At 46.6% G+C, this 14991-nt stretch overlaps 1 protein-coding gene across 50 annotated transcripts in view; it reads right to left on the bottom strand.

Moving 5' to 3' along the window:
- The window catches only part of EPB41 (erythrocyte membrane protein band 4.1), a 90564-nt gene that overhangs the window by 48355 nt on the left and 27218 nt on the right, over window positions 1-14991 (bottom strand). For 32 of the 50 annotated variants that reach the window (XM_086863726.1, XM_023941052.2, XM_023941051.2 and 29 more), the window contains one exon: window positions 386-830. In XM_086863726.1, the coding sequence (XP_086719852.1) occupies window positions 386-823 (438 nt within the window). In that variant the 5' untranslated portion in view covers window positions 824-830. Of the gene's footprint in view, window positions 1-385; window positions 831-6906; window positions 6997-8717; window positions 8751-9282; window positions 9583-14991 lie in introns of those variants that run through there. The other 18 variants (XM_086863738.1, XM_086863722.1, XM_086863728.1 and 15 more) reach the window with 3 other exon arrangements.

Genomic DNA, 14991 nt, shown 5'->3' with positions numbered 1-14991 from the left:
GCCACTGAGCTGATCCTGCTCACACCAAGGACATCCTGATGATGAGCTCTGGCTCTGAACCCAATGAACGTGAACCCTCTGTGTTCTGATGTGACATCCCAAGCCTCAGCAGAGCAATGACTCATGATTCAGCACAGGGCATTTTAAATTATGCTGTGGAGTGTGAGCCTAATTCCCAAGAACAGGTACTTTGCAGGTTTGATGCAGGGATGCAAGAGCGGGAAGTACACAATGAAACACAGGGAGCTGACAAGAGCCTTTCTGGCATACCATGACTTTTTCTGATCAAGCTCACCAGCCTGGGATATGAAGTTGTTTTAGTTCTGGCTACACAAACACATTTTAAATCAGCAGCGAGCATGTCCCAGGGACTGGGGTGTTTTACCTGTGTTTCTGCACTGCTCAAGGAATGGAGATCCAGTGATGGGTCTGTTTTGAGCTCAGGCTCAGGAGCTGCAATCGGGGCTTTCACTAGGATGTCTTCTAATCCTGCATCTTTCTGGTCACCTCCCGCCTCTTTAGGAGCATCACTGTCTTTGTCCTCTTCGGATACCTGAGACTTGGGCCTCCTGAGGAAGGAGGAGAAGAGACGGGAGAGACCCCGGCCCTCAGAGGTGCGGCGTTCCTTCTTGCTCTGCTCCTCGTGTGTGGGGGTGTCTCCGTTGGAGGCCTTCTGCCTCTGGGGCTCCCCCTCTGGTGTTGGTTGAGCCCCTTCTTCCAGGGAAGCCTCTTGCTTCTGTGTTTCACCAGCTCCTTCCTCCTCCTTGGCTTGCTGCTGCTCTGAGCTGTCAGCGTCGGCTGCTGGGCTCTTTTCTGTTGTCATGATGATGCTGTACGAGAGAAGCAAAAGGGCTCAGACAAGAGGTTTCCAATAACCACGTCTGGCTGAGATATTCAAACCAACCATGGAGCACAGACACACCATGCTCACCAGCCACACCAGCCTGTCACAGAACAAGAGTGGAAGGGACCCACAGGGATCATCAAGTCCAACTCTGAAGTGAACGGCCTGTAAGGGGATAAAACCCTGATTGACTCCAGTCTATAAAGTCAGCAAAAGCAAAGTCATTGCTTTTGCTACAGTTTGCTTTGATGACAGTCTTTAAAGTCCCTTTCAACCTTAACCATTCTGGGATTCTATGATCTAAAACACACCAAACCACACTGCTGGGGGACAGGAGCCATCAGTGTTGAGCAATTACATCGTTCTGCACCGCACAAATCCAGTGGAGCCCAGCAGGCTTTGGGATTCATAAGATATTTACACTGCACACTGGAAAAATGTCAAATGAAAAGGTTTCCAAACAACATCCATAATGGAGAGCAGATTTCCTCAGAGCTTGTGCTATTAAGCTGATGCAATGTTTATTTCAACTTTAGCCTGGGCTGTTGATACAAAAAGATGGAAATCACATGAGAAGAATATCTATTTAAGGTATAAAGAGGACCCAAAATAATCATGCTTTAGAGGGGATAGAACTAATCTTTGCATACCACATCACATGTATCTGCAGCAATAAATTGCCACTGCTTACACTGAGCAAATAGCATATAATCCAACATGCCTCAATCCCCCAGCCCAAGCCTCAGTGTATAAACATTTGCTCAAAATACACACTTAAAATTAAGAGACATTCCAAGATGTCATCTTCCTACATATTATTGCATTCATCAACTTTAACTCATCCTGATTGCTAAAAGAACCAGAGCGCTTGAAGGAGAAAAGCCCTCCTAGCTCTTCAAAGGATTTTCCCCTCGAGTTTAATGCAAACATTTCATATTATTTCTAACACCATGGTTAAATCAGGACAGCATCACAGACCTTCCCTGAACTTGTTTCTGCAGCAACACAGATTTCCTGAGGTTACAGGGTTGGGTTTGGGGTTTTTGTTGGGCTTTTTCACTTGGACTCAGTCCCAAAAGCCAGCCTTGGGGATGAGCTGCAGGGCTCATTTTAGCGTGATCTCCTGCAGAAGCAGCAGACAGAATTACTCTCCACTCACCATCTCTCCTCTGTGAGCTGCTCAGGGTATTCCAAATCCAGTGGCATGGCAGAGGCCACTGAAACAGCAGCTTCCAACCTGCACAAAGCAAACCAGTGCAGGGGCACCTCCTGAACTGGCTGTACCTGTGAAGACCCTACAGCTCCCCAGTACGTGAGGCCCCCCAAGCTCAGTGCTTATCCTTCTTTCTGGCCAAGAGCACAGCTGTAGAGAACACACAATATCTCTGTGGGCTTGGTGTCATTTGCACATACTCATCCCTCTTACCTGCATCAAAATCCTTGAAACAAAACAGACTTAAAAGGAGCACAAGTCCTCATTGCTCACCCTTTTCCCAGCACATACGGTTCAATCATAAAATCATGGAATGCTTCGGGTTGAAGGGACCTAAAACCGATCTCACTTCAACCCCTTGGCATTGGCAGGGACACCTTCCACTAGACCAGCCCCATGCACCCTGTACTGATTAACCGGTGAGCAGATGATGCCTAAACCCAGTGTTATCCCCACACAGCTCCATGGCTTCTGCTCTTGCAGACATCAGAAGACAGCCCAAATTGAAGCCAAACCATCCTCATTTTCCAGCCTGCACAGACACAGAGATTTATCTAGAATATTTTAGAGTAGTTCAACACACCTCAACAGCTCCCTGTTGAGAAAGCCTTCAATCCTCAAGAGAAAGCTAAACCCCTTCTTTATGGCTCTCATTAAGTGATGGAATTTGAGTTTCCTGGAAATGGTGCTGCTCATTTGGGCTGTTCCACGAGGAGTTACAGAGGATCAGTGAGACAGGTATGTTTAGACATGTGTCTGTCACCCTCTCCTACCTGTCAGCCTACTTCAGTCTCTCCTTATTGAGGCACCCAGTAAGTTTAGCGATAGTAAACTGAACCTATGCTGCAGGAAGAAAGGGTTAATTAGAAATTGGGAAGAAATTCCTGCCTGTGAGGGTGGTGAAGCCCTGGTACAGGATGCCCAGAGAAGCTGTGGCTGCCCCTGGATCCCTGGGAGCGTCCAAGGCCAGGCTGGATGGGTCTTAGAGCAACCTGGTCGAGTGGGAAGTGTCCCTGCTCATGGCAGGGGGTGAGATGACATGGGCTTTAAGGCTCCTTCCAACTCAAACCAGTCTGTGATTCTGTGAAAAATCAAACTTATCCCTGTTTCCAAGCCTGGAAAAATGATTTATGGCTTACGTCATAACTTACTTAATTCCCAGTGGCTTAGTCTTTCAGAGAGGTAAGAAAAAGGACTGTCCATGGGCAAGGTTCAGTTCTTGGAAACACAAACTGTCTCGCAGAGATGCCCAACACCAGATAACGGGCAGGACAAACTGTCTTGACCTTCCTACGCAAAAATGTGTGGCTTCACTGAACACTGCTGCTCCAGCAAGAGCTGGAGACAAAGATAAGACAGAATTTCTGCTAAAAATAGGCAAAAATCAAATAGTTTCAGCAACAGTGTGGTGGGTTTTTTTAGAATGCATTTCTTCCCATTTCATAATATGTGTGAAAAGCACATAATTCACCAGGGAAACTACACAAAACACTGCTTGAAATAGAGAGCACAGCCTGAAAATTCATTTTCGTCAAGACCTGGTGCACGTGCAACAAACCTGTAGGTGGGAGAGGAGGAAACTGCAGCTGCCACCGGCATGACTCGCTCCACGTGTGTGCTACGTGTCCTACATGTGATTTTTACTACAGTAAAGAAAACACTGGACAGAGCTTTGAAGCAACCTCGTTTAGCAGAAGGTGTCCCTGGCCATGGCAAGGAGGTGGAATGTGACAGACTGTAAGGTCTCTGCCAGTCCAAACCAGTCTGGGATTCTATGACCATAGCAGAGAGCTGTTTACTTGGAGGTTTAAAACAAAGTAAGAAATTCAAATGCAATTAAATAAGCCACTCAACAGAAATTCAAACTTTAAAATACCCTAAAGATTTGGAACCATTCAGAATTTACTTAATACATTTTATTAGAGGAGTAATTAGTGCTGACATTTTATAACCCCTCTTAGAATTAATATGCCTCATCTTTCTGTGTTCGTACAGAAACAGGATCGTTTGGATCCTGAAAAAAAAGGATGCTGTCACTCAGCCTGACCTGGAGGGTACCAGGAGACTTCAGGAGCCTCATTGAACAGAGGAAAAATAAACCACCCAACACAACACAGATGGCACATTACAACTGCCCGGATTTAATTCTCACCAGACCAGCCCTGGTAATCTACTGCATGTCAGCAGCACCGTGCCCCTCTCCCATCTCCTGCTATCGTACAGCTATCCTATTTAAATGAGGGCAAAAATAGTAGCTCACCATCTGCTGAAAGCGAATCATTTATGTCAAATTGAAGACTGGGCTTATAAAATGACCTGACTAAATGGAGCAGTAAGTGCATTACAACCAAAGGGAGCTGAGAGCTCCTCCTCCGTATCCTCAAAAATCCTCCTGGATGCTACAGAATTCCTTGCATGGAAAATCATGGGCTTTGCTCATTGGTGAATTGCTGAAATTTAAATGAAAACATGTACTTGTCACTGGGGCCTTGTCTACAGCAATGGGTTTGGAAAGGCTTCCCGTGTGGGACCTGTCTGGAAAACTCACTTGAACTTGGAGCAGCTGGACCCAGAACAGAGACACGGAGAAGGCACGTGCACCAGACTGTCAGAAAAATGTTGGCTAAGAAGACTAAGAAAAGCATCATGTTAATACAAGTGCTGTTTCCTATTCAGTAGCAAGCAGTAACTCTTGGGGCTCCCTTCCCCTCTGCAGCAGAGCCCAGGGCAGAAACAACATGGTTTGGTCTCAAACATACAGGGTCTGACAGGGCTGCTTCTGCAGAAACCAGCCTCCAAACCCTCCTGGATGACAGAGGGGCTCAGCCTGGCAGGCAGCAGTCACTCCATAACCCTCCTTAGCCAAAAGAGCCGTATCTGCCCGACCTGGCAGAGGGAGGGAGGGATCCATCCAAGCCCATCCCCACCCTACCAGCAGCTCAGCCCCTGTGTGGTGCAGATAACATCCTGGGGCTGCTCCCTCCACCAACGTCCCATGGAAATAGGGAGCACGGGCACCCGGCAGGCACCAGCAATCTGTGCAAAGAAAAGCAGTGGGAACGGTGCTCACAAAAGCACCATGAGCGAGCCACTCCATCACAGGGAGGCAATGGCAAGGACAGACTCCGTCCCAGCAGGTCACTCCATCACAGCCACTCCTGACTCCACACCGAAGGAATACCCGCAGTGGTGATGACAGCACAGCAGAGATGACAATGCCACCACTTCGTGTGACGATGGCTCTCCCTGCAGCAGCATTCCACTTGTTAAAGCAACAGTTCAACAGAAATAAGCAATAGCTCTCCATCAGCTGAACAGAAGGAATTTTTCCATGAATTATTCATAAGATTTTTTTTTTCCCCTGCCTGAACACAGATGTGTTTACTTACACTGTGCTTCATTTACACTCAAGGTTTAACATAACAGGGCTCATATTCTTGCCTTACAGTTTCTCAAGAACAGGAGTAAAGCACTTTTTGCTTTTGTTGCTCTCCTTTTGGTTGCTTCCAAACCAAAGGTGTAATTAGAAGCCCAGAGGGCCCTGCACGCTCCTTTGATAAAGAGCTGCCTTCTAGATAAATACCACCCCTGCACACACACACAGAGGCACCTGCCAGGATGAACCACTGCTACACCAAGAGCCAGAAGGATGTTTGATGCTAAAACATCTTAATAGGCTCCATCACTGACTGCCCCAGTTCACACACATGGGCTGTTCCTCCCCTGCATGCCAGGGACATCGAACTTAAGTGCTTCATTTGTTATTTCACGGCTGAAATGCAATTTGCATTCACCCAAGTGCCTCAAATACATCTGCCGCACCCTGGTACAACGCCCCAATTTCATTAAAAATAACCATAATCATGCAGTTATTCTGATGTTATTAGCACACAAGACATGCACAGTATTTGAACTGTCTGAGGGAACCACTTACAGAAAAGGCTGGGAGAGCAAGCGCTAGGCTTGTTCTCTGCCAATCCCTCAAGAGAGCTGGCTGAGAAAGCTGGGTGAAAACGTCCTCAACTGGCTTTCAGCTGGCCTTACTGCTTCAAAATTGCCATCAGATATCACAGAACCCCAGAATGGTTTGGGTGGGAAGAGACCTGAAAGCTTTTCTCATTACACCCCCTGCTACAGGCAGGGACACCTTCCACTATCCCAGATTGCTCCAAGCCCTGCACAACCTCACCCTGGACACAGCCAGGGATCCAGGGGCAGCCACAGCTTCCCTGGGCACCCTGCACCAGAACCTCCTCACCCTCCCAGGGAAGAATTTCTCCCCACCCTCCCACCTAATCCTGCCCTCTCTGTCAGTTTGAGGTCATTCCTTTTTATTCTCTCACTATCTGCCTGGGTAAAAAAGTCACGCTCTCTCCTTTTCATAAGCCCCTTTAGGCATTGGAGGGGGCTCTAAGGTCTCTCTGGAGCTTTCTCTTCTCAGGGCTGAATACCCACAACTCCCTCAGCGTGTCAAGGACACTTAAGTTAGCAATACACTACCCTAAGTTGATTCCAAGACCTTTTCTCCTGACAGCAACACTCCAAAAATATTTAATGCAGAGGAAACATTTTCCCCCACAAGAGCCTGCAGTGAGGGAAACTCCCGGGACACAGTGCCTAACCCAGTGGTGCCCGTGTCTGCCCAGGGGTGCAGCAATGTGGTTTTGTGCTGTTTTAATGAGTTTTAAGAAATTGTACCAGCTTCCAGACTGAGTTCATTTACCTGGTTTGCTCTCACATGCTCACTGCCACCATCGAGCAGTGAAACAAAGGCTTCAAGGTAACTAAAATTACCTTTACAGTAATTATCAGCCTGAGCATTGCACTTTTAAACATTAATGACTCTTACCTAGGAATGCAGGAAGGCACTGGCCAGCTGCAGATTATCTACTAAATTCCTCAATTCTTGGTTTCCTGGCCAAACCCCAGTCACTTACACCTGCAGAGCGACACAGGGGATGAGGAAGCTGGAGATCTCAGAATCCACCAGCACAGAACAAGCCAGATCCAGCACAGACACAAATTCTGACTCTGGAGACAAAATTCGGACAGAAAAAGTTCCAAGGAGCCCAAAGGAATGAGTCAGTGAGCAGGGGGGTTGTGAAGCTGAGTTTTGCTGGCTGGGTACAAGCACTGCAGGTATCAGCATGCAGCAGCCTGTGCTGCTCCTGAACTAGGGGAAGGCTTTATTTCAGCAAGGCCCACCCCTTTGTGAAGTCTCCCCTTCATTCAGGGCTCAGCATCCCATGCATCATCACAGAGAGGAAGAAATCCATTCCCACCACAAACCTCAAGCTGTAAACTTCCAGTCTCACAGAAAGAACCCAACCTTCAACAGCTTAAAACTCACAAGACCAGGCAGCTTGGTTTTAGAGCACACTAAGAGCTAATTGAGGTCCCCCATCAAAAGGAGCAGAGCCCACTCCAAGCTGGCTGCAGCTCCCCAAGACACGTAGCACTGGGCAATGCAAACTGGGATGCTGCTGACCTTGCCTCAAGACTCGGAACAGCAAAGCACCTTCTGTGGGCACTGTGCACAGGAGGGAGGTGAGGAGACACCTCCTCCAGAAAGCTCCCCTGTTTTTTTTCTCCTTCTTAAAAAAATACTGCAGATGATGGTTAAACTCTGCACCACTTCCAGAAAAAAAACAAACATGAGGACGATCCTACTGCACATCTGCAGGTTCCTGTCTATGCCCAAGGAGAGCAGACAAAAATCCAAAACCTGGCTGTAAGCATGTTCCCAACAGACCTGGTCCACAGACAACAAGCAGAAAGCCAGTCACTCAGCTGTTCCCCCAAATACTCAGAGCCAGAAGTCAGAAGCTGTTTGTAAAGCCTCAAGGCACCAAATCTGTTTGACTGGGACAAGGCCCAGTGCCACCAGGGCCCCAGAAGAATGTTGCCCCAATAACCGCAACACCAGAAAAACACTGCATGTCCCAAGAACATGCTTGGACACCTCACACCACCTCCAAAGGGATGGTTCTCTTCCCAGTTTTCCTGCTCGTGATGCTCAGTCACCACGAAGTCATCCTTGACCCTGGGGTGGCTCCACAAGCCAGGCAGCAAAGGAGAAGATGTTTCCTGGAAAATCATGGCAGATTTTGCAATACCTCCCACGCAGAGGATGCTCTCCAGAATCCCTCATGGGATCCTGCATCACAGGGCAGGAAACACCCACCCAGAATAAGAAAAAGCAATGGGATATCAGTGTCTGGATTAATGAGACATCGTCGTTGGCAATCCTCATCCCGTAACAAAGTCATTCTCCTCTTAGCAAGGCAAGGGTGAAGCCCTCAGTGTGCACAGCTTCCCAGTATTTCCATTGCACAATGTTCTTTGTCCTCTATTTGCGCTATTTGGCCTGTTTCATGCGTGCAAAAAGCACCTCAGGGATGCCTGGAGGTTCTGCCCTGTGTCCTCACACACATCTCACTTCTGCTTCTACACAAGAAAATCCCACAGCACCACCCAGAACAGCCAGAGTTGGGGATGGGTACCGAGATGGTGGCAGACACCAGGACACCAAAGTAACATGGAGTAACACAACCGCTTCCCAAGGCTGCACCCCAGCATAGCTGGCAGGAATGAAAATCCTCCCATCCCCAGCAGGAACAGGAACCAAACAAGGGGAATGTGAAGCAGCAGTTAAAATACCATCATACGCAGTCAGCAGTCAGTTATGGGCATGCAGCAGAGCAGCTAAGTCCTGTCACCTCCCAGAGCTGCTCCTTTTGTGAGTCAACAGACTGCAGCAGAACCCCTCCTGCCCCCACAAGGCTCGGCCTCCAGCCGTTTCCTCCAATCTGTTTTTTCCATCCAGCAGTGAAATCAGGCAGCTTTAGTTTTTAATCCCCTTAATTAGGGGTGTGCAGCAGTCTTCATTCCTTAATTACATCCATTGACACATCTGATGCAACACATTTACAAACAACCATTTTCACTGAAGATGGCTTTGAATCAAAATTGCTGTCGAATTCCCACACTGGCTGTGCACTGTCACCAACAGGGAGAAGACACAACATTGCATTCTGGATGCTTTAACAAGACACACAGCTTGGAAATGCTATTTTCATTAAATAATCACCTGTTCCTTTGGCAGGACTCAGGTGACTCCAAAGCAGAGAAACCACTGGCAGTCTGAGGCTTCATAATGGGAGCGCAGCTCTCAGAATTTTACAGCATAAAAGTGATCATTCCAGGCAATCCTCTCAATACTGACCCAGGGGATGAAGGGATGGCATTTCAGTGCCTATCCCGATGATTTTGGTCCATCACCATTCAGTAGCTCAGTTAAAGGCAGACAATGGGGATGCTCCATTTCAGCTGCTCAGCTGTCAGGAATCCCTTTGATCCTCTGGGAGAGCAAACACCCAGTGAGCACTTTATCACTCCCACTTCTGCTGCATAACCAAAATAATGACGCTGACACTTTCTGCCTGCCCACAGAGCCATGGCAGCATTATCCCACAGGGAGCCTGTGCTCACTCCTGCTTTGAATTACTGCCCCAGCTCCCATCCTGATGCAATAATGGCTCACTAGGGCACAGCAGCTGAGCTCCAGCCAGCAGCCTGGCCTATAAGCAGTAGGAAATACTGAACAGGATATTAAACACCATCATGGGGGGAAGGGAGAGCACCGATTTAAAGAAAGGGATGGAAGATAAGATGGTATCGTGAGGGTTTTTTCACCATTGGAGACCCAAGTAAGGATCCATGCTGGTTTCCACAGCACCCTCTGCTCAGCTCCGGCATCAGACCAGGGTCGCTGCAATTATTTGCATGGAGGAAACATACAAAAACATCGCTTTCTTCAGAATACAGAAAGGAAAAGGAAGTCCTGTTCACCCTCAGCACAGCAGGGAGTGGTCAGAAATACACTTTGCACCCACATTCAGGGGTTGTTTGCTCATACTTTTGGTTGCCGCCCTCTGTTCTGCGCTGGATGGGTCGGTGTGGGAGGCTGTGTGGGTTGTGATTTCAATGAACAAACACAAGCATGGCCATGTTCCACCGGCTCTCAAGAGGTATTTTCTACCTCTTCAACAGCTACCTTTGCCGCCCAGGGCACCACAGCAGGGTTAGTGCTGAGTATCACACTGGTGCTCCTGGACAGCCCTTGTGTTTCTGAACAGAACAGCAGCACCTTCCCCTCCAGCCACACTTTAATCCTGCTGATCCAAACACTGCTCCACCCAGGAGCTCCATGGACAGCATGCACTGAAAGGATCTCTCCTATCCTCCTGCCTGGCTGCACCAGACCTGCTCTTTCTTCCATCACCCCTCTTTCTTCCACCACCCCCTGATTCCATCCAACCTTCTCTCCACTTCCAGGGGCTGCCCAGGACCCCCTTGCTCACCAACTCACATTTTTCTCCCTCTCATCAGTTCTTTCCATTTTATCCTGTATTACATGCCACACTGGGAGAAGTTTAATGTCCCTGAGGGCATTAAAGGGAGCCTGGACATATAGTCAGGTGGGCATGTGCAACTGGGGAAACTGGGGCAGCACTTGGAAGTCGAAAACCAGCTTTCTCCACTCCCACTGGTACCAGTACAACCTGCCACGGCACAGCTGGCCACCAACCAGCTGAGAAGACAACAGTAAACAGCTTCCAACTGTTTTAACATTGCAATATTTTTAAATAAATAAAGAGCCAATAAAGACAAAGTATTTTCTTTAGTAGGGATAAAGCACATACAGAAAACAGTAGCTGGCTTAAATTTCTCCCTATTAAAATAAATTGTACATGTGGCTAGTGATGCTTTCTGGATAAGCTACTGGCCTTATATACACAATTTAGCATTCCACTGATACTTATTTTATGAGTTAGGTGTCAAAATCATCCTTATTCTATTCAAAGCGGGTACACACACAAGCCCCCAACAATATAACGGTTCTTTTGGAGAAGCTTTCCTGATTCTTCCCTTTTTTATATTTAAATTCTAGTTATGCAATTGCTTCATGCACAGCTGAAGCCACACTGAGCCCAAGAGTGCTTCATCCACCTGAAAGCCCCACAAATTCACAGAAACTCAGCACTGCTTAGTATTTATCAAGCATCAAAATCAACAGCAAATTAAGAATAAACCATATTATTCTCAGTATTTTTGACCCAAAATCAATTGGTCTTTCCCAGTACTGAGGACTAAATGGAGAGCCCCAACTAAAACTGCGCTGCTAAAGGGCTGCGAGTCTCACAGTCACAATTCCAGACAAGTGAGCCACTCTTTTCACTGTGCTGCTGACAGCAGGAGCCACAAAACAATATTGCCCAAATCCACATTCATGCAGCACAAGGGAATAAAATGCCACACAAATCCTCTTTTCTGCAGGCTCTGGTGATATCATTGTTTGGGTTAAAACTGCCATGAGAAGACCCTTCAAACGAGGCCAGGGTGAAAGAGTGGAGAGAGCAAAAAGCATTGGTGAGCTCATCCAGGTGCCCCAGCCAAGTGGCTCCAGCCAAACCCACTCCATATATTTCAGATATATAAATAAATATATTCTTAAACCACCTCCTTTGCACTTTCTTCAGGTTTTCTTTCTATACACACCATCTGAAGGTAAATAGTCACCTGTTCTTCTCTAAGATGAAAAAAATGAACCTACAAATGAGGTCTAAGCAGGCTGAGCTAGCTGGGAGGCACCTCCTTGCCAGTGTAAGCTGTGAGTAGGGCAATACAGAAAATAAAGGTAAAGAAATGGGAGTCCTTGAAGTGGCAAGAAGTGTAGTTTAAGAGTAAAAACCAAAAGCAAGAAAGAAACAAATGTAATGAGCTGGTCTCTGGTTAGGACACTGGTGCACAGCCTGAGCTCACTCCACCTCCGCAGCTAAACAAGCTACAAAAACTCTTCAGAAATTAACTAGAACTTCATAACACGAACATTTCATTCCCTTATTCCTAAAGGTGGGAGATGTTTAAAAAGTATCTGCCTTACCAGGCTGTGTCCCCTGTTCAGCAGCCAGGGAAGCAGAAGAGGACCTGCTCCACCCTGCTCCACAGGCTTCGGTTCGCTGCCTTTGCTTTGAAGCGCCTGCGTTGAGCACAGACCTCGCTGGCGTCACTGCCATGTGCATTTGCCATTTCCCAGGTGTTTTACCTGCTGACACTACGACTGCAAGCCTGTTTGTTTTATTAAACTGTGCTCCTACTCTTAAGCTACCATCCAATTACTGCTCCCAATTACTCGGGGCTCAAGAACCAACGTTAATTACAGAGTACCCTGCGAAGGAGGCTGCTGCTGGCTGAACTGCACAGAGCTGGAGCATCCAGGACTTCTCCTCTGGGAGAAGAAAGATTCCTCATCTCAGTGGTGGATTAACAGTCCTGAGCATGAAGGGCAGATTTGGTGAAACAGATGATAAGCATCATAACCTCAGTGCCCAGATTTCAGCAGCCCTTTGGATTCCTCAAGTATCCACAGCAATAAATATCTATTTTCCCCTACGGGATTCAACAAAATCAGTTCAAGCCTGGGCATGTTAACCCAGAAGTCTCCGGGATTAAGGGCACACACCAGTAACAGCAGCCAGTGCTGTATAAATAATGAGTTTTAAGTGCCTTTGGCAAAGCACTCAAAACCAGGAGACCCCAAACTCGATGGAAGAAATGCCTGAATACCGTAGCCCTTCAAGCCCAGTTCTTTATGGCATGAACTGTTCAGGCATTAACAACAGACCTGGGAGGTTAAGATGTGTGCAGAGCCCAGGAACACAGGAGTACAGTGTGAGTGTTCGGGAAGGGCACAGAACACCCGTTTGCCTTCACACAGTGGCCTCTGCAAACAGCAGCATAACAAGTTATTTTGCAACTCACATTGCTCAGATTGAATAATCCCCTGCAAGATATCCTTCTGCTGGATTTGGAAAAGGATCCTGTAAACTCTGGCCTCTTTTTTTCTTTTCTACAAATAGATCTCTATTGCACAATGAACTGATGCAGTGCCACTTGCATGAAAGAGCGATATGCCAGATGGAAACAGCACTTCATGATTATCTACTTATTTTTTAATTGATCATTAGATTATTTTTTTCTCAAAAATGTGCTTCTCCTTGGATAGTTCAGTGCACTTTCAAAGTGTTTCACCAACAGCACTGCAGAACTCAGTCTTGACAACAGCAGTGCTAGCAGCACTGACTAGCAGCAGTGCTAGACTTCTAAATACAAGAGTAAGATTAAAAAGGTGAATAACTCTTCTCTGTGCTTCACTTCTGCTCCCAGACCTTGCCAAAAACAGCTTTTGAGGAAGACCCATGTTGTAGCACTGGAGCAAGGAACACTATGGTGGCTTGAACTGCTCATAGCAGGGACATGCCTGCATGGGGACACAGGGAACACGTCCCACATGTGGGACTGCATCAGGCAAGTACTGTGGAGCAGCAGAACATGCTTCTATAACACACAGCGTATTTCATATTAAGAGCAGCAATTAAATCAATTAGTGGTCATCCAGCGAGCTGCTACTTTACAGAAGTTCATTTTAAGCAGCAAAACCAACTTCCAGCACGGTTTAGAGTAAGAAGGTGCCACACAAGCATACACGTGCTCATGCCACTGGGAAACCGGGAATGGCTGCACAGGCTTCTGCAGCAGGTGGCTTATATCAAACACTTCCTTAGTAGCAGCTGGGCGGGTCTCAGATTCCAAATGAAACACATACATCCCCATTTACAGTGTTTCAACCCAAAAAAGCCAGTCCTCCAACTAAAATGCAAGCGCCACATCCATTTTTCTCCACAGTAAGTGCAGATCACATATATGATCACTGCAAAAGCCAGAAGGGACTGTGCTGGGTACACCACTCTGGTAAATTACTTGTGTAACAAATTATCGACTTAAAAATCAAGTATCTGCACTTGTTCCAAGCTGATTTTTTTTCCAATTTGCATTTTTTTTTTTACAATTTGCGTTTTGAAAATATATAATTCACAGCTTGGCTCAGCAAAGGCATTTTTGGTTTTTTTTAAACACAGCAAGCAATTTCAAGCCTGTTTCCCAAAGCACCATCAAAGAGCTCATCAATACCAAGAAGTCCGGATCTTGTGTCTGGGAATCAACTCTTAAAATTAATTTTTCACAAAGCCTTATTCTTATTTTTGAGAAACTTGCCCCATCCTGAGCTCTAGTGACTCATCCCCAGATGTCTCTGACTTGCAGCACCTGAACTGACTGTATCCATGAAACACCTTGCGACTTGGCAAAACTACAGTCCATGAGTGGGAAAGCAGGCAAGGAGATTAACTCAGAAAAACAGACAAAAACTGCAAGTTCCCCAGTCACTGTTTCTTCTTGAGATGTGGAACTGAGCAACTGCTGGGGTTGCCTGACATAGGGATGTTGAGATGATGCTCAATCTCATGAGGTGCAGCCGGCTGCATGTCTGCCCTGTTTTCCTAAATCCCAAATGCTCTTGCTCCAATAGCAAAGCTCTTACAATGCTTTACAGCAGAGAGGCTTATGCTTTCCTCTCTCCACTTGTTTTTTGTTTTAAAGAAATGTCTCAAAATATTTTCTCAGGGAGTGTTTCTGCTGAAGGGAATTGGGGAAAAACACAAGCAGACACTTGAGGTAGACAGGAACCTCCCACTCACAAACCTGTTTCAGAAATGCACGGCTGCAGCTCCAGTTATGTTCTCTCCCCCCAAGTCTAGAAAATTTATTAGAACAAGTGTTCTAGTAAAAAACAAAATGTTCTTCACCAATCCTATAGTATTTTCCTAGTAGTAAAGCTGAAGTGCTATGAAAATTACAATTAATCAAACCTCCGCTTCAGTATAACTCATCACTCCTTGGTTTTCTGCCACAGTCAGAAGTTTCAGAAGGTTAACCCGTTTCCAAAACAAGCAGGATCTATCAGCAAATTTTCAGCTGATTTTGTACTTAATACATCAGAAGGGCAGAGTTCTTTGTTTCATTACATTTGTGT

This window comes from Cyanistes caeruleus, chromosome 26 (genome assembly GCF_971803275.1).
Source record: "Cyanistes caeruleus chromosome 26, bCyaCae1.hap1.1, whole genome shotgun sequence".
Classification (NCBI taxonomy): domain Eukaryota; kingdom Metazoa; phylum Chordata; class Aves; order Passeriformes; family Paridae; genus Cyanistes; species Cyanistes caeruleus.
Note: the sequence above shows the minus strand (reverse complement) of the source record. Positions and strands in the feature narration are given on the sequence as shown.